This window comes from Ovis aries, chromosome 22 (assembly GCF_016772045.2).
Source record: "Ovis aries strain OAR_USU_Benz2616 breed Rambouillet chromosome 22, ARS-UI_Ramb_v3.0, whole genome shotgun sequence".
Taxonomy (NCBI): Eukaryota; Metazoa; Chordata; class Mammalia; order Artiodactyla; family Bovidae; genus Ovis; species Ovis aries.
Window position 1 is genome coordinate 20,487,934 of NC_056075.1, and position 21,931 is coordinate 20,509,864.

The window sequence follows — 21,931 nt, forward strand, 5'->3', positions numbered from 1 at the left end:
AGTATTCTTTCCTGGAGAATTCCATGGACAGAGAAGCCTGGAGAGCTACAGTCCATGGGGTCTCAAAAGAGTGAAACACAATTTAGCGACTGAAAATAATAGACTTAATAGATAATGGCATATTCCCTGTTGTATCTCATCAGGGGATATAACATCCTAGTTTTTTCGGTTTTTATGAACTAAGGTTGATCAGTGGATTCAGATATTATCAGCCTGATCCACCTGGTTTTCCTACCAGCTTTCACCTAATAATTTTAGCAATGCTTATTTTAGTAGGGTTTGTAAAATGGTGCTATGTTATGTGTAACATTTATTTTTCATTTATTAGCAGTATGCTTCTATAAAGAACTTTTCCTCACCAACTGCTTTGTTTTACTGAGGTTCAGTTTGTATAAGAAAGGATAAGTGCTTGCTGCTTTTTCCTTGTTTACTGATTTTGGGGATGATGTGTTCTCTATCCTCCAGTGTATTCTTGTTTTATCATTACAAGCCTAGATGTAGACATACTTGACGTGTTTGAATCCAGTATAGTTGTTGTTCTTGTTGATGCTCAAAATGTCTTTGTGATGATGCTTATTAGCCAGTAGGAGCCTCTCCAAGTTGGCTTCTGAGACCTTTTGACGTGATGCTGCTATAGTCTGATAGTTCTTTTGCTTTCAGCATTTTCTTTTTCTTAAAATTATCCTGATTTAAGCTACTTAAAAGTAACTTGTGCTGTTTTAAAGCTTAGAATAATAAAGACTCTCTTGGAAAAGATCACTGTTTTTTATAATCAGTGAAGAATTAGCATTCCACTGTAGTCAGTCCAGAAATTTCTTTATTCTAAGTCACTTTCTTATATGTAGAGAGGCCACCCTATAATAAAAAAAGAAACCTAGCTTAACTTGAATTAACTGTTAAATTTGACTTATCAGTAACAATGTGGGTTGGAGAATATAGTTGGGTTTAAAAGTAGAATTTTAGTCTAGTTCTATCATTTGATTTCTTTCACTTTCTAAGACTCTTTGTTTCTCTATTTAGAAAAAAAATATTTCTGTTTAATACTTTTGAGCAATGCTTTTCAAAATTTTTCTTAGTTTTTTAATTAAAAAAAATTCTTGTGCTGAGTAGTGCTTTTTTATTACAGGTGCTGGTCGCATAGAGTTATGTTCTGGCTTGTTGGAAGGAGGAACCACACCCAGCATGGGTAAGTGTCGATTTTTTAGGATTTCCTCATAGGAGTTTACAGAGCCTAGAGACAATTGATAATCTGTTACTGGGATCTTTTACTCAAGTTACTAACATGTTAACTGTGCCATGAATATTGTATCAGAAATGTTTCTAGTTGCAGATAAACCTGTCAGTTGTAAATGTGATCAAATAGATATTTTCTTCCCTTTAGGTATCAAAAAGTTGAGATTAAATTACTATTAGTATTGGATCATATGCTCTGCAGGCTGTCAGGGACCCTGATTTTCTTACCTTTTCCATTCTGGCATCCTTGGTATCCTGGCTTTTGTCTTCATTTCTCCCCTCCTACTTGTGCTGTTGTCATACGTTTTGCTTTTGCATATGTTAAAACTCCACACTTCATTGTGATTATTTTTGTTTAAAGAGTCAGTTACACTATAAAGGTAAAAAAATAACACAGTCATATATTTAGTCATGTGTAGTTACCATTTCTGGTGCTCTTCCTTTGTATAGATCTGGATTTCTGTCTAGTTTCATTGTCTTTCTGCCTGAAGTAATTCTTTTAACATTTTTTGTAGTACAAGTGTGCTAGTAATGAATTCTTTCAGCTTTTGTATATCTGAAAACATCTTTCCCCATTTTTTGAAAGATATTTTTGCTGAGTGTAGAATTCTAGGTTGATAGTTTTATTCTTTCAGGACTTTAGAGATGCTTCTCCAGCTGTCTTCTTGCCTATATTGATTCTGACAGGAAATCTATCATCCAAACCTTTGTTCTTTTCTGTGTAATTTGTCTCTTTTCTCTGGTTGCTTTTAAGGTTTTTTCCCTTTATTCTTGATTTTGAACATTTGATTGTGATGTCCCTGAGTGTAATTTTCTTCATGTTTCTTGGACATGTGCATTTATACTTTTCATCACACTTGGAAATTTTTCAACATTTAATGTCCTCCACTCCCTTCTTCAAAGACTTCAACTAACTTAAATAAGGCTGCTTAAAGTTGTTCCACAACTACTCTTAAAAAATTTTTTTTTCTCTGTTTCATTTTCTATAAATCTTCCTTTGTTTTCAAGTGTACTGATCTTTTGTCTGCGGTATTTAATTGCTGTTAATCCTAGCTACTATATTTTTCATCTCACATATAGTTCTTATCACTAGATATTTGAATTTATTGTTATATCTCTTGTCCCTTTTAAACTTTTTTGAACATATAGAATAAGGTTGCTGCTGCTGCTGCTAAGTTGTGTCAGTCGTGTCCGACTCTGTGCGACCCCATAGACGGCAGCCCACCAGGCTCTACTGTTCCTGGGATTCTCCAGGCAAGAACACTGGAGTGGGTTGCCATTTCTCCAGTGCATGAAAGTGAAAAGTGAAAATGAAGTTGCTCAATTGTGTCTGACTCAGTGACCCCATGGACTGCAGCCTACCAGGCTCCTCCATTCATGGGATTTTCCAGGCAAGAGTACTGGAGTATAGACTAAGGTTACAATAGCTTTTTTAATGCCTTGGCTACTAATTCTAACATATGTATCAGTTTTGATTGGTTTTGTTTGATTGATTTTTACCTCATGATCCATCTTGTTTTCCTACCTGATATTTTCCATTGTGTGTAAGACATTATGAATTTTACTTTGTTGGCTACTAGATATTTTTGTATTCCTATGAATATTCTTGAGCAGTTAGGTTACTTGGAAACAGTTTGTTCCTTTTGGGTAATGTTTTTAAAATTTGTTAAGTGGGTCTGGAACAATGGTCAGTCTAGAGTTCATTATTCCCCACTACTGAAGCAAGACCCTTTCTGCACTCTACCCAGTGCCCCATGAATCTGGAAATTTTCTTGTCTGGCTGGTGGGAGCAGGCATTATTCCTGGTCTAGTATGAACAACAGGCAGTATTGCTTCTGATTTTTTTCAGTGGATCTTTCCCTGGCTTTGTGTCGTTTCCTTGCATGCATACATCAGTTGGTACTCAGCTGAGTATTAGAGAGAAGTGGGGTCAGGTGGGGAGGGTCTCTCCTGACCTCCCTATGTTGTGGCCTGGAAAAATCTCAAGGTAGTAATCTGGGTAATTAGGAGAGCTTACCTCATTTGTTTTCCATCTTTAAGGGATCATTATCCTTTGTTGCAAACCATTGTTTGATGTTTTGTCTTTTTTTTTTTAAAATAAGTGGAAGGGTAAATCCAGTTCCTTTTGCTCTGTCTTGGTCAAAAGCAGAAGTCCCTATATGAATTTTTGACCTCTTTATTTTATTCTGAGATGGATGATAGCATTATTTATTATAAAAGGTTTATGTATGCAATGGCCTTTTAGTGACTCTTCTCATGAAAATAAAGGAGGGCAGTCCCTGGCCATTCTATGAAATACCTAGAACATATCTGTAATTTGAGTGCAGTCTGTTTTTTGCAACAGCAGTCATGCATGATGGACTTGGTGAATGGGCCAAGCCAGCAATAATATGCCCATCACCAGTCATTGCTTGGTGTCCCATACAGAATTGGGGTTCTTGTAGCAAGGAAAAAGAAGTAAATTCATATTAGGTAAACACTCATGGTGCCTGCCACAGATCTTATATACCATTGAGAGTTTCTGAACTAGTCACAAATTGTGTCAGATTTGGTAATTTTTATTCATGAATTTCCCAAGCAAGAATACTGGAGTGGATTGCCATTTCCTACTCCAGCGGATCATCCTGACCCAGGGATTGAAGCTTCATCTCTTGTGTCTCCCACATTGCAGGTGGATTCTTTACCCAGTGAGCCAACAGGGAAGCTGTCATTTTTGTTCATAGATCGCCTGTTAGCATCACAAATAAGTGCAGCATTGCTCCCTTTTACATATCTCTTATTTAAAAAGGCTTTACTAAATATCTTCGTCTAGTAGGAATCATAAACTTTAAAACTATGTAACCATCTGTATAGCAGGTTTTAAATAGAGATGTAATCATTAGGAAGGAGAAACCAGATCTTAGGGAATACATTGGCAGAACATAGAGCCTGGTAGCTGTTACACTTTTAAATGTCACATTCCAGTAAAAGAATTTTTGTTAAGCACAAAAAAAAATTTTTTTAAGCATAACTGAACAGTGCTTTTAAAATGCAGTAACTTCTGTTTTCTAAATTGCTGTTTTTACCCTTGACTTTTTTATTATGCAAATTTCTACTATAGGTACATTTTTCTTAGAGTCTCCTTTTTCCTTTAGGTCATCTTTCTATGGTTTTTACTCCATCAACTCTTCTGTTCCTTGTAGAAGTGATAACACCAGAGCAAATGTAAAAGACCAGTACCGTAATATTTTATTGACTTCCTTAAGCTTTTAGCTTACATTTGAATTTTAATTAGTCTGTTCCCTCTCTTATAGGTGTCCTTCAAGTAGTGAAGCAGTATGTCCAGATCCCAGTTTTTGTGATGATTCGGCCACGTGGAGGTGATTTTTTATATTCAGATCGTGAAGTTGAGGTGATGAAGGCTGACATTCGTCTTGCCAAGCTTTATGGTGCTGATGGTTTGGTATTTGGGGCATTGACTGAAGATGGACACATTGACAAAGAACTGTGCATGTCCCTTGTGGGTAAGAATTTGTATCAGAGACCAAAAAGCCCCTAATGATGATTGCATTGAATAGTCCCTATACAGAAAAATGCAATCACAGAGCTGGCTTTTCATTCACACCTGCAGGCACTGATAACTCACCTGTTTTAAACACTATTATTTAGATGTTTTAGGTAGACAGTATGTGCTACAGAAACCCCCTGACTCAGCTCCAATAGATTGGATTATGCTACTGTTCCTATAGGGCTTAAGGGGAATTTACCTTGATCTCTTTAATCATAGCAGCAAAAACTTTAAAACCTGTTACAGTTGGTAAGGATGAGGAGACATGGAGAACACAGAGGCAAAGTATTTATATTACTAGGCCAGAGTATTTCTTAAAGATTTTCAGAAGAGTAAGTGATAGATGTAGTGCTATCCTTACAGTTGCCAGATTGTATAATTTTCATTTGGTGCCTCTAAGGGGTGGGTGACAGTTGTTTAAAATATGAAAGTTAGAGATTAATGGAAACACAGGATTATTAAATTTGGAAGACTACCATTTTTTAAATTATTATTATTTTAGCTCACTGTCTTCACTTAGGAAAAGAAAGTATAAAAAAAGTCCTGTCTAACATGGAGAGTTCTGTAAATAGTAATCAGTGATTATCTCTTCATTCATGTTGTTATGTTATTTTCTTTTTATAGCTCTTTGCCGTCCTCTGCCAGTCACTTTCCACCGAGGTGAGTCATTTCCATTTTAGAAGTTCTGTTGAACAGTGTCAGTTTTCTCATCTCACCAAATGCCACAACCTTTTCATGAAACACAATTCTATAGTGTTACCAATTGGTTTTTTTTATACCTGTCGTGGAACTAACAGTTGTAAATTTAGAAATGCACAATTTCTAGAAAATATGAAGCCTTAATTATGAAAAGTTGTTAAAGGTAGAAGGTGCTGGTGGTGGAATATAATAGAGGGAAAGAGTAAACATTGCCTGCAAGTGTGTATACTTGTCACAGAATTCCAAGCAAGAATCTTGAGATTTATTTTTGTTGCATCGCCTCAGGTCATGTGCAGTCTCAAAAAGAATAAGTCACTGTGGCCAATGGAAATAAAATGTACTGCCTGGCTTAACCCAGATAAGACCATTCTGGAGGTCGGAGTGAGGTCAACTTTCCCAAATTCGTGGGCAGAAAGGGGCTGGATTTCCAATGAAGAATTGGATAATATTAGGAAGAGGAGAGAAAAAAATAGGTGCTGGATAGTCAGTGAACAGACGTTCACCATAGTGCACAAAACTATTTTACATTATTGATAGCTTGTCTGCTTGAGAATGATTTCTAAAAAGTGTCTAATAATTTTATATAAAAATACTTCCTATCTCTAAATCAGGCAGTTACAGTTCCCATACATTTTTGCCTAGCATTGGTAAAATGGAGGAACAAGTGCAAATTTTGCCTTTAAGGCACTGCTATTGCACATGAAAAGAAAAGAAAAATCTTCAGTCAATTTTCTTTTTATTTGATTATATGCATGAGAAATTACTGAATGTCTTTCTGTCCTTTTGAGTAATTGTCCAAAGATTAAGATGAGAGTGGACACCACCATTTGTATCCATTTATAGAAATTAGACATGAAACATTTGTCATCCTTGTTAATTTGTGAAATGAATGATAACACCAGAAAACTGTTTTCTTGGCTTACTGTTTAGCAATGTTTCTTATAAACTAGCAATAACTAAAACATGTTAGATTGCTTAAAAGTCAGAACTTTGAAGCTAGCCAAAAACAAAAAGTTTTAAAATATGAAGTCATTTAAATAAGTAAATATTTATCTGAAAAGTATAGAGTTTAAAATTTGATATGATAAATAATTCAAAATAAACCCACCATATAGAATATATTTTTCTTTTCTTAAACTAAGAAAATCATTTTAGAGTTCTGTTCTTTTCCTCCTTCAATAAATTTAATGAAAATACTTCCATATTTTTTAATTGTTATATTGTCCTGGATTCCACATTTTTCTCACTTGTATGTTTAATACAGTAAGTCTCCTACATATGAACCTTCAAGTTATGAACTTTCAAAGATGGGACGGTGCATTTTGCATGTCTAATCATGTCAGTTCATCCACAAGTCTAGCGTACATTGTCACCTGTGTGCATCCTCTGTAGGTGACTGTGCCTTTGTGTACTTTACTGTACAGTACTGTATAGAGTACAGTGATACAGTATCTTTATTTCAAGCCCAGGATGTCTGGAAGTACGTGTAAAGGCAGCAGTGATAGGTATTATAAACCTGTTACAGTACAGTCCAATATAGCTGGTTATGTTTGTTAGTTGGGTACTGAGACTAACTTTGTTAGATATAGGAACAAAGTGGACTGACTTACACTCTTGGAATGGAACTCATTCGTATGTAGGGGCTTACTATAATATGATAGTATAATCACTGTGAGAGAAGGTACTGCCACCAAAAAAATGAAAATCCTCTGTGGTAGATTTCGGTGCCTACATAAATTAAAGGGCGAAAGGAAGGGGTTTACCACCTAATCCACCATAGACCAGCACTTGGTATCAGGTAGCAGCACAGAGTCAAAGCAGAAGTCGTTTTGTTTGGGGTTCCTAGTGCCAGTTTCCTTAATGAAGAGGAGAGAGGTCTCTTAGAAAGTAGGATGGAATTGAAATGGATAGAGTCTATCGTAAACAACTATCTTTATACTATGAATCTTGAAAACATGGGGTAAAACGGATTAGAATAAAATATTAGTCAATAAAGAGAATATGAACCAAGGCTTTTCTAGAACTGATGAGTGTGAAGTTTTCATTCTGCTTGTGCAGTTTCTTTGAACCCTTAGAACAGACTTTCCCAAATGTGAGTCACTTGTCTGTCACATTTACAGTTTAACCATATCCAAGGGCTACTTGTGCAAATTTGTTTTTAAAATCTTAAGTAAATTTATTTTAAAGAGAAACTAATGAAAAAAATGGAAGCTTTTCACTTCTAATCTGCATTTAAGTAAATGCATCTGTTCATATGTGTACCATCTAAAATGATCCTACAGGGCCTTCACTGGTGGTCCAGTGGCTAAAAGTCCATGCTCCCAATGCAGGGTACCTGGGTTCTATCCCTGGTCAGGGAACTAGATCCAATATACTGCAGCTAAGACCCAGCACAGCCAAATAAGTAAATTAAATAAATATGTTTTAAAAATAAAATGATCCTGGTACCACTAGTGGCATGCTGACTGTGGTATATTGGTAAACTGTTTCTCAGGAAAAAAGAGCCTTGATTTATAACATTTGTTGATTTCTGTGATTTGAATACTTCCACCTTGATTGATTTCAAGCTGGCAATGGGTTAATAATCATGCTTGCAAAAGCCAGGACAAGCTAAGTCTAGCATACCACTGTGGGTATACTGTATTTTGGAAAGCACTGTGTTAGAGAGATCTGTTCAAAATTCAAGTCAGTTTTATTTATTTCAGCCTTTGACATGGTTCATGATCCAGTGGCAGCTCTAGAGACCCTCTTAACTTTGGGATTTGAACGAGTATTAACCAGTGGATGTGACAGTTCAGCCCTAGAAGGACTACCCCTAATAAAGCGACTCATAGATCAGGTACACATGATTTCTTTCCTTTCTTCCCAAGAGTCTGTTGTGGTTACTTCTGATATTCTATTGTTCGGAGAGGTTGTGAAACTACATATTAACTAACTTTGTGGGTTACTCTGTAGCAAGCAGGCAGTAACATAACTTTCATTTCTTTCACATAGCATTTTTAGTAACTAAGGCTCTTAACATCAAATTATAGACAGTGATTAAACAGCTGATCTATTTTGGATAACTGCCGCGAATTTTACCTTTTTCTGCCATCATCATTGCATAATTTAAGCTTCTTACTGTCGATCTGTGTATACTCAGGGGTTCTTGCATGAAATTTGAGAAAATTATCATTTGGAGGTGAATTCTAAAACTAAAACTAGGACTTCCTTGGTAGTCCAGTGGTTAAGACTCCACACTAATAATGCAGGGAGCATGGGTTCCATCCCTGGTCAGGGAACTAAGATCCACTATGCCACAGAGTACAGCCAAAAAAAGCTATTCTTCTCTCATCTCTCCCCAACTATCAAGATAGGAAATATGTTTATCTCTTACGTGATTTCCTTCTGTGAGTTTGCATCATTTGTAGAACAGTTAGAAGATGGCTTTGTAATTGTATTAATAGTATGTCTGTTTTCTCACACCAGTCCAGAGACATCTAAATGAGTGAACATGGACTTGAGATGAGAATGTTCTGGATTTGAGAGGTTTGATGTTTGCTGTGTAATGTTGAGTAGGTTACTAGCATTTAAGCCGCTGTTCCCTCGTGTGTGAAATTGAGATAATTTTAATATCTTCTTTATAGGGTTGCTCTGAGGGTTTATAGAGATAAGGTAGAATTGGTAGAGTTAAAACATAATATGAAAGATAAGAAATGCTCTTGGTAAGAGCCTTGGTTTCCATGGTGGCTCAGTTGGTAAAGAGTCTGCAGTGTAAGAGACCCAGATTTGATCCCTAGGGATGATTCCTTGGAGAAAGAAATGGCAACCGACTCCAGTATTCTTGCCTGGATAATTCCATGGACAGAGAAGCCTGGTGGGCTACAGTCTACGTGGTCACAAAGAGTCAGACATGGCTTAGTGACTAACACTTTCACTTTTACTTTCAAGAAATAATGTGAAAGATAAGAAATGCTCTTGGTAAGAGCCTTAGCAGAGTGCTTGATATATGATACATGCTAGGAGAAGGCAGTGGCACCCCACTCCAGTACTCTTGCCTGGCAAATCCCATGGGCAGAGGAGCCTGGTAGGCTGCAGTCCATGGGGTCGCTAAGAATCAGACACGACTGAGCGACTTCACTTTCACTTTTCACTCTCATGCATTGGAGAAGGAAATGGCAACCCACTCCAGTGTTCTTGCCTGGAGAATCCCAGGGACGGGGGAGCCCGGTGGGCTGCTGTCTCTGGGGTCGCACAGAGTCGGACACGACTGAAGCGACTTAGCAGCAGCAGCAGCAGTGTTGTTCAGCTGCGAAGTCACGTCCAACTCTTTGTGACCCCAGGGACAGCAGTACACTAGGCTCCCCTGTCCTTCACTATCTCCTGGAGTTTGCTCAAATTCATGTTCATTGAATCGGTAATTCTAACTATCTCGTCTTCTGCCCCCTTCTCCTTTTATCTTTTCCCAGTATCAGGGTCTTTTCCAATGAGTTGGCTCTTCGCATCAAGTGGCCAAAATATTGGAACTTCCCAGCTTTCAGTGAATATTCAGGGTTGATTTCCTTTAGTATTGACTTTCTTGTAGTCCAAGGGACTATTATTATTACTGCTATTATTAATAATAATATTTAGTGTTTTTGTGTAGACATCTGCTAATGTTTACTTTTTTATAGTCATGAAAATAATTTTCAGAAATTTCACATGAGAATCAGATTAACTTTTCTAGGCAGCTTACTGGCTTTATAAATATTTATTAAGTATATATTAAGGTGCAAGGGGTCTTCCCAGGTGGCACTAGTGGTAAAGAATCTGCCTGCCAATGCTGGAGACATTAGAGATGAGGGTTTGGTCCCTGGGTTGGGAAAATCCCCTGGAAGAGGGCATGGCAACCCACTCCAGCATTCTTGCCTAGAGAATCCTTTGGACAGAGGGGCCTGGCAGACTACAGTCCATAGGGTCGCAAAGAGTTGGACATGACTGAAGCAACTTAGCACACACGCAAGGTGCAAGGCATATGCAGGCAACTCATTGGAAAAGACCCTGATGCTGGGAAAGATTGAAGGCAAAAGGAGAAGGGGGCCATAGAGGATAAGATAGATAGCTTCACCAACTCAATGGACATGAATCTGAGCAAACTCTGGGAGTTAGTGGTAGACAGAGGAGCCTGGCCTGCTGCAGTCCAAGGGATCGAAAACACTCAGACTCAACTTATGGACTGAACAACAGGGCATTTGTACTGTGCTGGTGACCAGGGTGTGTGTGTACGTGTAGTCACTAGCCTTGCAAACTAGTGCACAACAGGCACTTCCAATAGAGTGCTATATTTTTTAAAAAGTACTGTAGGAGCATACTGAAGGGGAATTAACCCCAGGTTTGAGGGGTTGGGATTCACAGCAGTTAGCTTCCCAGAAGAAAAGACATCCACACTGTAGTGTCTATTTTTATTGAACATGCTGGATCTTTGTTGCTTCAAAGCCTTTGCTCTAGATGTGAAGAAAGGGAGCTCTTCTCTTGTTTCTGTGCTCGTGCTTCTCACCACAGTGGCTTTTCTTGTTATGGAACACAGGCTCTAGAGTGCTTGGGCTTCGGGCTCCATTAAGCACAGGCTCTATATTTGTGGCACATGGACTTAGTTGCTCTGCAGCATGTGGGATCTTCCCAGATCAGGGATCAAACCCATGTCTCCTGCATTGATAGGTGGATTCTGTACCACTGAGCCACCAGGAAAGCCCCACACTGCAATGCCTCACTCATTTAAAGGATGATTAGTAGCCATCAGTCTAAACTGGAATGGAGAGAGGGAAAGTCAGGGGGATTCTCCTTATAGACAAAATAGTATATGCAAAGGCCTGGAAGCAAAAGTGAGCGTAACTTATTAAGATATTAAAGAATGACTATAAAGTTGAATGTGAAGAGAAGAATACTGTCCAGAGCCTTTTAAACTGTTTAAGAGTTTGCATTTTATCCTTGGTTCACTGGGGAAGCCTGAAGGGTTTTTAAATAGAAGAACTGATGAGTCAGGTTTCCATTTTTTAATAGTTACTCAGTATGGAATAGAGAATAATTGTCATAATAATATGTTGCATTTCAAAATGTTGTATGTGAGAAAGAGACAGATTGGTAGTTTAGTCATTTGGTAGGAAGAGCTAAGTTAAATATTCTTATACACTAAATTTACTTTTTTTAAGTAAAAATTGTATGTATTTAAGATGTACAATGTGATATTTTGATTTTCATTCTGTATATGAACAGAATAATACATATTCTGTATATGTAACTCAAAACATCACATTGTAAAATTATAAATAATTTTACTTTTTAAAGTAAAAATTATATGTATTTAAGGTGTACAATGTGATGTTTTGAGTTACATATACAGAATATGTATTACTGTATACAACATGGAGACGGCAATGGCACCCCACTCCAGTACTCTTGCCTGGAGAATCCCATGGACGGAAGAGCCTGGTAGGCTGCAGTCCATGAGGTCGCTAAGCGTCGGACACGACTGAGCGACTCCACTTTCACTTTTCACTTTCATGCATTGGAGAAGGAAATGGCAACCCACTCCAGTGTTCTTGCCTGGAGAATCCCAGGGACAGAGAAGCCTGGTAGGAGGCCATCTATGGGGTTGCACAGAGTTGGACACGACTGAAGCAACTTAGCAGCAGCAGCAGCATACAGAATGAAGGGGCTTCCCTAGTGGCTCAGTGGTAAAGAATCCACCAACCAATGCAAGAGTTAATAGTTCGATCCCTGAGTCAGGAAGATCTCCTGGAGGAGGAAATGGCAACCCACTCCAGTATTCTTGCCTGAGAAATTCCATGGACAGAAGACCCTAGCGGACTGTAGTCCATGGAGTCACAAAGAGCTGGACACTATTCAGCATGCAGGCATACAGAATGAAATGGTTCCAGTCAAGCTCATGTTCAACTGCTCATATAGTATAGTTGTGTGGTATGTGTGTGTGCGTTCATGTCTGGTGAAAGTACCTGACATCTACTCTCTTAGCAAATTACTAGTATTCGGTACAGTTATATTGACTATAGTCATCATGCTGTTCATTTGATCTCTAGAGTTAATTCATCCTGTGTAGCAGCTTTGTACCCTTTTACCAACATCTTCCCATTTCCATCACCTCACCACCCCTGGTAACCACCATTCTGTTCTCTGCTTCATATATTTTACTTTTCTAGATTGCACATAGAAGTAAGAGCATACTAACTTTGCTTTTTTATTTTTCAGTTTTCACTTTGCTGGGTCTTTGGTGCTGAGCAGGATTTTGTCTAGTTGGGGCAAGCAGAGGCTACTCTGTAATTGTGGGGTGTGGGCTTCTCATTGCAGTGGCTTCTTTTGTTGCAGAACACGGACTTTAGGGTGCACAGGCTTCAGAAGTTGCAGTGTGTGGGCTTCAGTTGTTGAGGTTCCTGGGCTCTAGAGCACACACTCAGTTGTTGTGACTCACAGGCTTAGTTGCTCTGCAGCATATTGGATCTTCCTGGACCGGGGATCTAACCTGTGTCTCCTGCATCGGCAGGCAGATTCTTCACTACTAAGCCATCAGGGAAGCCCAACTTTACTTCTTGAAGCCATTTTGTAGCTGTGTAATATACTGGTGAAAGCATAGAATTTGGGATTAGAAAGGTTTATGTTTAAATCCTAGTTTTACTGTTTATTGGGCAAAACCCAATAGACTTGGGCAGTTTACCTAAGCATCCTAAACTTTTTGTTTATTAACAGTGACCTTGGAGAGTTTACCTAACCATCCTAAACTTGTTTCTTTACCTACAGAGTTGCATACTGAGTGCCAGTTAGCATAGTAAAAGTGCCTACCTCCTAGAATAGTTGTGGATTACTTCAGCATACATCTGACACTTAGTAAGTGCTCTATTTTGGCAAGTCACTTTGATAGCCCAAGATAAGCATAATAATGTTTTTTGAAAGGACCCCCAAAAAGCGATAGGAATCATCTCTTCAAACATTTGTCCATATTTTGGAAAGCTTTCAGTTGGAAGAAACAGTTACAGTAAATATGACTTTTTTAACTCCTAAACTCATTTCAGCTTTCTATATAGTAAATATTTAGTTTTGTGGCTATTTTGCTGTAGTATGTTTGAGGACACTAAACAGCCTTGTTTCACTTATTTCTCTAACAATTATTAAATTTTATGAAATAGCCTCCTCTCCTTTTTATTCTCTGTTTCTTTGGTTAGTTTTTTTTCATTGTATGTTTAAGTATTTCAGTTCAGTTCAGTCGCTCAGTCGTGCCCAACTCTTTGCGACCCCATGAATCGCAGCACTCCAGGCCTCCCTATCCATCACCAACCCCCGGAGTTCACTCAGACTAACGTCCATCGAGTCAGTGATGCCATCCAGCCATCTCATCCTCTGTCGACCCCTTCTCCTCCTGCCCTCAATCCCTCCCACCATCAGAGTCTTTTCCAATGAGTCAACTCTTCGCATGAGGTGGCCAAAGTATTGGAGTTTCAGCATCAGCATCAGTCCTTCCAATGAACACCCAGGACTGATCTCCTTTAGGTTGGACTGGTTGGATCTCCTTGCAGTCCAAGGAACTCTTTAAGAGTCTTCTCCAACACCACAGTTCAAAAGCATCAATTCTTCGGCCCTCAGCCTTCCTCACAGTCCAACTCTCACATCCATACATGACCACTGAAAAAACCATAGCCTTGACTAGACGGACCTTTGTTGGCAAAGTAATGTCTCTGCTCTTTAATATGCTATCTAGGTTGGTCATAACTTTCCTTTCAAGGAGTAAGCATCTTTTAATTTCATGGCTGCAATCACCATCTGCCATGATTTTGGAACCCAAAAATATAAAGTCAGCCACTGTTTCCCTGTCTATTTCCCATGAAGTGATGGGACCAGATGTCATGATCTTCGTTTTCTGAATGTTGAGCTTTAAGCCAACTTTTTCACTCTTTTTCACTTTCAACAAAAGGCTTTTTAGTTCCTCTTCACTTTCTTCCATAAGAATGATGTCATCTGCATATTTGAGGTTATTGATATTTCTCCCGGCAGTCTTGATTCCACCTTGTGCTTCTTCCAGCTCCACGTTTCTTATGATGTACTCTGCATATAAGTTAAATAAGCAGGGTGACAATATACAGCCTTGATGTACTCCTTTTCCTATTTGGAACCAGTCTGTTGTTCCATGTCCAGTTCTAACTGTTGCTTCCTGACCTGCATATAGGTTCCTCAAGAGGCAGGTCAGGTGGTCTGTATTCCCATCTCTTTCAGAATTTTCCATAATTTATTGTGATCCACACAGTCAAAGGCTTTGGCATAGTCAATAAAGCAGAAGTAGATGGTTATCTGGAACTCTCTTGCTTTTTCTATGATCCAGCGGATGTTGGCAATTTAATCTCTGGTTCCTCTACCTTTTCTAAAACCAGCTGGAACAGCTGGAAGTTCACAGTTCACATATTGCTTAAGCCTGGCTTGGAGAATTTTGAGCATTACTTTACTAGCGTGTGAGATGAGTGCAGTTGTGTGGTAGTTTGAGCATTCTTTGGCATTGCCTTTCTTTGGGATTGGAATGAAAACTGACCTTTTCCAGTCCTGTGGCCACTGCTGAGTTTTCCAAATTTGCTGGCCTATTGAGTGCAGCACTTTCACAGCATCATCTTCCAGGATTTGAAATAGCTTAACTGGAATTCCATCACCTCCACTAGCTTTGTTCGTAGTGATGCTTTCTAAGGCCCACTTGACTTCACATTCCAGGAATCTGGCTCTAGGTGAGTGATCACACCATCGTGATTATCTGGGTCGTGAAGATCTTTTTTGTACAGTTCTTCTGTGTATTCTTGCCACCTCTTCTTAATATCTTCTGCTTCTGTTAGGTCCATACCATTTCTGTCCTTTATTGAGCCCATCTTGCATGAAATGTTTCCTTGGTATCTCTAATTTTCTTGAAGAAATCTCTAGTCTTTCCCATTCTGTTGTTTTCCTCTATTTCTTTGCATTGATCGCGAGGAAGCCTTTCTTATCTCTCCTTGCTATTCTTGGGAATTCTGCATTCAAATGGGAACATCTTTCCTTTTCTCCTTTGCTTTTCGCTTCTCTTCTTTTCACAGCTATTTGTAAGGCCTCCTCAGACAGCTGTTTTGTTTTTTTGCATTTCTTTTTCTTGGGGAAGGGCTTGATCCCTGTCTCCTGTACAGTGTCACGAACCTCCATCCGTAGTTCATCAGGCACTCTATCAGATCTAGTCCCTTAAATCTATTTCTTACTTCCACTGTATAATCATAAGGGATTTGATTTAGGTCATACCTGAATGGTCTAGTGGTTTTCCCTCCTTTCTCCAATATAAGTCTGAATTTGGCAATCAGGAGTTCATGATCTAAGCCACAGTCAGGTCCTGGTCTTGTTTTTGCTGACTGTATAGAGCGTCTCCATCTTTGGCTGCGAAGAATACAATCAGTCTGATTTCAGTGTTGACCATCTGGTGATGTCCATGTGTAGAGTTTTCTCTTGTGTTGTTGGAACAGGGTGTTTGCTATGACTAGTGCTTTCTCTTGGCAAACTCTATTAGCCTTTGCCCTGCTTCATTCCATACTCCAAGGCCAAATTTGCCTGTTACTCCAGGTGTTTCTTGACTTCCTACTTTTGCATTCCAGTCCCCTATGATGAAAAGGACATCTTTTTTTGGGTGTTTGTTCTAAAAGGTCTTGTAGGTCTTCATAAAACCATTCCGCTTCAGCTTCTTCAGTGTTACTGGTTGGGGCATAGGCTTGGATTACCGTGATATTGAATAGTTTGCCTTGGAAATGAACAGAGATCATTATGTCATTTTTGAGATTGCATCCAAGTACTGCATTTTGGACTCTTTTGTTGACCATGATGGCTACTTTAAGTATTTAGATTTTATAAATATACCTACTTGTTATCTGTTTTTGTTGAACATGAATGCCCCATGAGAGTAGGAACTTACTCTTGCTCATCATGTCAGGGAGGAAAAACTTTTTCTTTACCCTCTTTTTTTTAAAAGGTGAACATTCTTAGGTTAAGTTTTTGAGGTTCAAAAATAAACGAAAAAAAGATTGTGATCACATGTGTATGTATATTTGGGCATTCACAAAGAAATGTGACTCAAAGAGGTGCTTAGAATTTGGGGCTTATAAACCATCTTAATAGATGAAGAGGAGGGGATAGAGTGCACTTAGGGACTCAAAAGTGAAAGGAGAAAGTACATTTATGGAAAAACAAATGACTTTTTGGAAAGATAATTGGATCCTTAGAAGAACATATGGGAGACAGAATGGTGTTTTGATAGTGTCTATTTGGCTGTGGTGCTGATGAGTTGCTCGCGGTGAGGGGATTTATGACAGTGTAGGGTTTTTTTGTTTGTTTGTTTGTTTCAGTTCTTTTGGGAGTCTCTGCTTTTAGGCAAGTAAGGAATTTGAGCCTTCAGCTCAAAATCATTTTTATACCATAGAGGCATGTTTTGGACCCCTCGATCACAGTAGTCCCCATACCTACAACAGTGTCTGGTACATGGTAGGCACTTAAATGTGTTTGTTGGATGGATGGAGGAGTGAATCAAGTGACATTTAATAAACTCTTTCATAATAGAGCAATGTGATCAGGGTTTTATCCTGCAAATTAGTGAGCTTGCTGTAGCATGTTATTTTTATTCTGTCATTATTACCTACCTGCTACTAGTGTTTTCACTGAGTATACATTTGTAAAACAGGTGATTTCCATTTTGATTTTGAGTGATACTGAGTATATATCACCTAAATTTATTCAGGAAATATGATAAAAATTAGAATGAAAGTAAGGAGATTTCAATACCTATCTTCTGGAATTATCAGAAATTAAATTAATTCCTATAGTTCATTTTATTCTTTAGTATCCAATACAATGGACCTCTGGTGTTTTTTAATTGGTATAATATGGTAGGGAATTTATAGGCTATAAATTCCTATAAATAGGATGTGAGGATATAGGATTTGAACAGATTCCCCACCCCACCCCCCCCCCCCCCCCCCCCCCCCCCCCCCCGGTAATTTACAGTTATGCTATACTCTTTAGTTTATACTGAAATCTTATTTAAATTCAACTACTTTCATTCCATGAAATTAAAAGACGCTTACTCCTTGGAAGGAAAGTTACAACCAACCTAGATAGCATATTCAAAAGCAGAGACATTACTTTGCCAACAAAGGTCCGTCTAGTCAAGGCTATGGTTTTTTCAGTGGTCATGTATGGATGTGAGAGTTGGACTGTGAAGAAAGCTGAGCGCCAAAGAATTGATGCTTTTGAACTGTGGTGCTGAAGAAGACTCTTGAGAGTCCCTTGGACTGCAAGGAGATCCAACCAGTCCAACCTAAAGGAGATCAGTCCTGGGTGTTCATTGGAAGGACTGATGCTGAAGCTGAAACTCCAATACTTTGGCCACCTCATGTGAAGAGTTGACTCATTGGAAAAGACTCTGATGGTGGGAGGGATTGGGGGCAGGAGGAGAAGGGGTCGACAGAGGATGAGATGGCTAGATGGCATCACCAACTCAATGGACATGAGTTTGAGTAAACTCCGGGGATTGGTGATGGACAGGGAGGCCTGGAGTGCTTCGATTCATGGGGTCGCAAAAAGTCAGACACAACTGAGCGACTGAACTGAACTGAACTTTCATTCCATTGCATACCAAGAATTCAGAATGAGTGTTATTTTTCAGTAATAGCTTTTCTTAAGGTGATGTGATTATTTAGCATTTATATTTAGTTCTCCTGTTCTTATGTTCGTAACAGTACAAGTCTTTAAAGCAATATAATAACTTTTCTGGATAGAAGGAATTAGTATGCTGAGCATTTTATTATGCATGATTCCAAAGAATTAGATCTATTGAAATTAGATATTAGTAGTAATTTAGTATAGTTATTTTCCTGTTTCGCTGCCTTACTATCCCATGTAAGAGAAAGATGTTAAAATTAACTCGTTTAATTTTTTTTATTTTTTCAGGCCAAAGGCAGGATTGTGGTAATGCCAGGTATGTATCTATCCATTTACTAGTGTAACACTGAAAATGGGAAGGAAGAGCAAAAGAGGCAGGACAATGTGGGGAGAAGTATTAGCACGTAGTGTTTAATTTTATTAAAATGTTTAAGATTGGGAGATCCTGACTGCAATTTAGAACTTTGTGTGAAGTTTAGCTTAGAGAAGAGCAGATAAGGATTGGGATTTTTCCACATTTGCTTTCCCATAGTATACAATCTTGTGAATGTAGATGTTCATTTCTGGTGATGCTTACTGACCAAGTTAGATGCTGCTACACTGGTTTAGGGCCACAAGTCCTAGTTGGTGACAAAGTATAAGTAAACGTTTAGGTAATATCCCTGAATAATATAATACTCAATCTTTAAAAAATCTCGATGAGCAAATTCTTGTAGTCAGAACAGTTGGATCACATACTCCTAATGATAACTGTAAGGTCAATTAAGTACATAATGGCTCATTAGAAGTCAGTAGTTTTTAAAAAACTAGATAAGCAGACCTAGATCCAGAATGAGATGAATATAAAGACAGTCTTAAATTTTTCTTACTAAATTTCTCAAACAGATTAAAAAGAAAATAGCATATAAATACTCATGTACTCAATTTCTGTATTTAACATCTTGTCACATTTGTCTCATCTTTTTTTATCCTGAGGCATCTTAAATTAAACTAAAGGCATTGTGACACTTTATACTTCTCTTAAAAGGTGGAGGGGGCATTTTAACCACATATGGGTATCTAACCACAATATCATTATCACATCTATCAAAATAAACACTAATTCCCTAAAATACCAGTTAATACTCGGCCAATACTAACGGTACCCAGAATGTTTTTTATAGCTGATATGTTCAAACCAGGATCCAATCAGGGAACAAGGGTTGCACTTGGTTGTTATCTTTCTTAATACCTTTTAATACAGAAGTTTTCTTTTTCTGCTTAAAAAAAAAGACATTTAAAAAGTTTGAACCACTTATGCTATAAAATGTCCTAATTTCTGGTTTTATTGGATTGTTTCCTTTCAATATTGTTTAGCATGTATTTCCTAGTGTCTGTATTTCCTATAAACTGGTAATTAGATCATAAGGCTTGGTTAGATTCTGGTTAAATATTTTTGGTAGAAATAGTTCACAATAATTCTGTATACTTCACGTTTCATCACATCAGAAGGCATATAATGTCGGTTGTCTTAATACCAGTAACGCCAAGACTGAGCAGGAGTCAAAATGGTGATAGTTAGATATAAGAAAACTTTTTAAAAGAGGCCAAATATAAGTATAGTGTCAGAATTTTAGGAAAGCTTTGACTTGTAGCAAGTTCCTGAAACATAAGCAGATAGAAAGCATACATTATCTGTTAAATTGAGACCCTTAAGAGATTAATCAGGGAATCTTAAAGAGACTTAATTGTGTCTGATGCATTTCCATTAAGACTAAATATATTTAGTCTTGACTAATACCCACACTTAGACAGTTGTTAACTTGCTTTTGCATTATATGTAATTATTAAGTTATCTGCTATGTGCAAGGCACTACTTGGGATACAGAGTTACACAAGAAACTACTTCCTCAAGAGGCTTATAGTCTTAAGTGAGATGATGTTATATCATTTGTGATTGTTTAACAAACCTTACCAAGAAAATACTGATTATATGCCAGGTTCTGTGGTAGATGTAAAAACACAGAAATGTATATGAAGTAATCCTTCTACTTGAGGAGCTTACCAAGTAGACCTATAAACAAATTATAATAATTTCATGTAAATAAATACCAGCAAGTAAAAATTCCTGGGTAAATCAGCCTGAATGCCTAATATGTGTCCATCACTGGGAAATATAAAGATAAAATATAGGAGTTTCCCTCTAGAAGATTTTCATAATGAAGCTTATAATTTAGGCTCCAGTTCCCTTATCTTTATAAAGAGAAGGTATTGAACTAGTTTTCTTTCAAGTCCCAACTGTTAATCTGTGTTTGGGAAATGTATTACTTATGTTCTGATAACTGAGTAACATGTATTTCAGTGACCAGATATTCTGTTATTTGTTAGCAAGAAATGACAAATATTTGTCTTTTAATCCTTACAACAAGTTTGTGAAGTAAGCAATACTATCCCTCTTTAATGAAAAAAATTGAGGCTCAGTGGACTTGAGTAGTTTATCCAAGGCCATATAGCTGTGAAGGGCCACAGTGGTAAAGCCAGGATTCTCATAAATCTGACCTCTCAGTCTGTGTTCTTTCTTAGGGCTCAGTGGTATTTGTTGTGGTTGTACTATATGACTTAAAAAAAAAAAAAAAAAGTTAATGAGTCTGAAAAAGTGTGTAAGTCAAGTTATTTCAGCAACTTTAATCAGTCAGTTCAGTTCAGTTCCTCAGTCGTGTCCTTCAGTTCAGTTCCTCAGTCGTGTCCGACTCTTTGCAACCCCATGGACTGCAGCACACTAGGCTTCCCTGTCCATCACCAACTCCCGGAGCTTACTCAAACTCATGTCCATCGAGTCGGTGATACCATCCAACCATTTCATTCTCTGTCATCCCCTTCTCCTCCTGCCTTCAATCTTTCCCAGCATCAGGGTCTTTTCCAGTGAGGCAGTTCTTTGCATCAGGTAGCCAAAGTATTGGAGTTTCAACTTCAACATCAGTCCTTCTAATGAATATTCAGGACTGATTTTCTTTAGGATTGACTGGTTGGATCTCCTTGCAGTCCAAGGGACTCTTAAGAGTCTTCTCCAACACCACAGTCCAAAAGCATCAGTTCTTTGGCACTCAGCTTTTTTATTGTCCAACTCTCACATCCATACATGACCACTGGAAAAACCATAGCCTTGACTAGATGGACCTTTGTTGGCAAAGTAATGTCTCTGCTTTTTAATTTGCCGTCTAGGTTGGTCATAATAAAGTTGATCTCAAGCAACTTTAATAGCTTGAGGTAAAAAATATATATTTTAACAGTCATCTAATCTGATATCAGTTCAGAATGTAATTCTTTATATACAGACATTTAAAAGATTGTTCCTCAAAACAAATGAGTCATAAAATCCTTGATTATGCAATTTTAATAAACTAGAATAAAATTCTTCTGTGAAATGAAAATTTTAAATTGGCATTATAATAAAGAAACTGTGTAACACTTTTCATTGTTCCCATTTCCAGTGAAATCCATGTGTTATGGGCCAGAGAAAGAACCTTGGAGATATTCTGTTTTTGTTTTTGATTTTGTTTTGAGGTTTTCTCTTTGAGATACGTTTCTGAGTCTTTGCTTTTAATTTGATTTTACTTTAATTAAGGGGAAGCAGGGCTGGAGTACTCAATGATTTTCCTTGCCCCAGAGTAATCTTTTTAGATTTAAAATCAGTAACATAGATCATTGTTATACAAACCAGTGGGCATGTAGTTCTGTCATAAAGGTTCTTTGATCTTATCTTTTGTTCTCCAGAGTCTGCAGTCTTGTCTTTCATCATTT

General features: G+C 37.9%; 1 protein-coding gene across 3 annotated transcripts in view; it reads left to right on the top strand.

The window, feature by feature from the left end:
- CUTC (cutC copper transporter) overlaps positions 1 to 21,931 on the top strand; it is a 40,416-nt gene that overhangs the window by 8,997 nt on the left and 9,488 nt on the right. For 2 of the 3 annotated variants that reach the window (XM_004020103.6, XM_012102765.5), the window contains 5 exons: positions 1,127 to 1,186; positions 4,527 to 4,736; positions 5,405 to 5,440; positions 8,185 to 8,318; positions 18,440 to 18,467. In XM_004020103.6, the coding sequence (XP_004020152.1) occupies positions 1,127 to 1,186; positions 4,527 to 4,736; positions 5,405 to 5,440; positions 8,185 to 8,318; positions 18,440 to 18,467 (468 nt within the window). The remainder of the gene's footprint in view (positions 1 to 1,126; positions 1,187 to 4,526; positions 4,737 to 5,404; positions 5,441 to 8,184; positions 8,319 to 18,439; positions 18,468 to 21,931) is intronic. The other variant, XM_012102766.5, reaches the window with a different exon arrangement.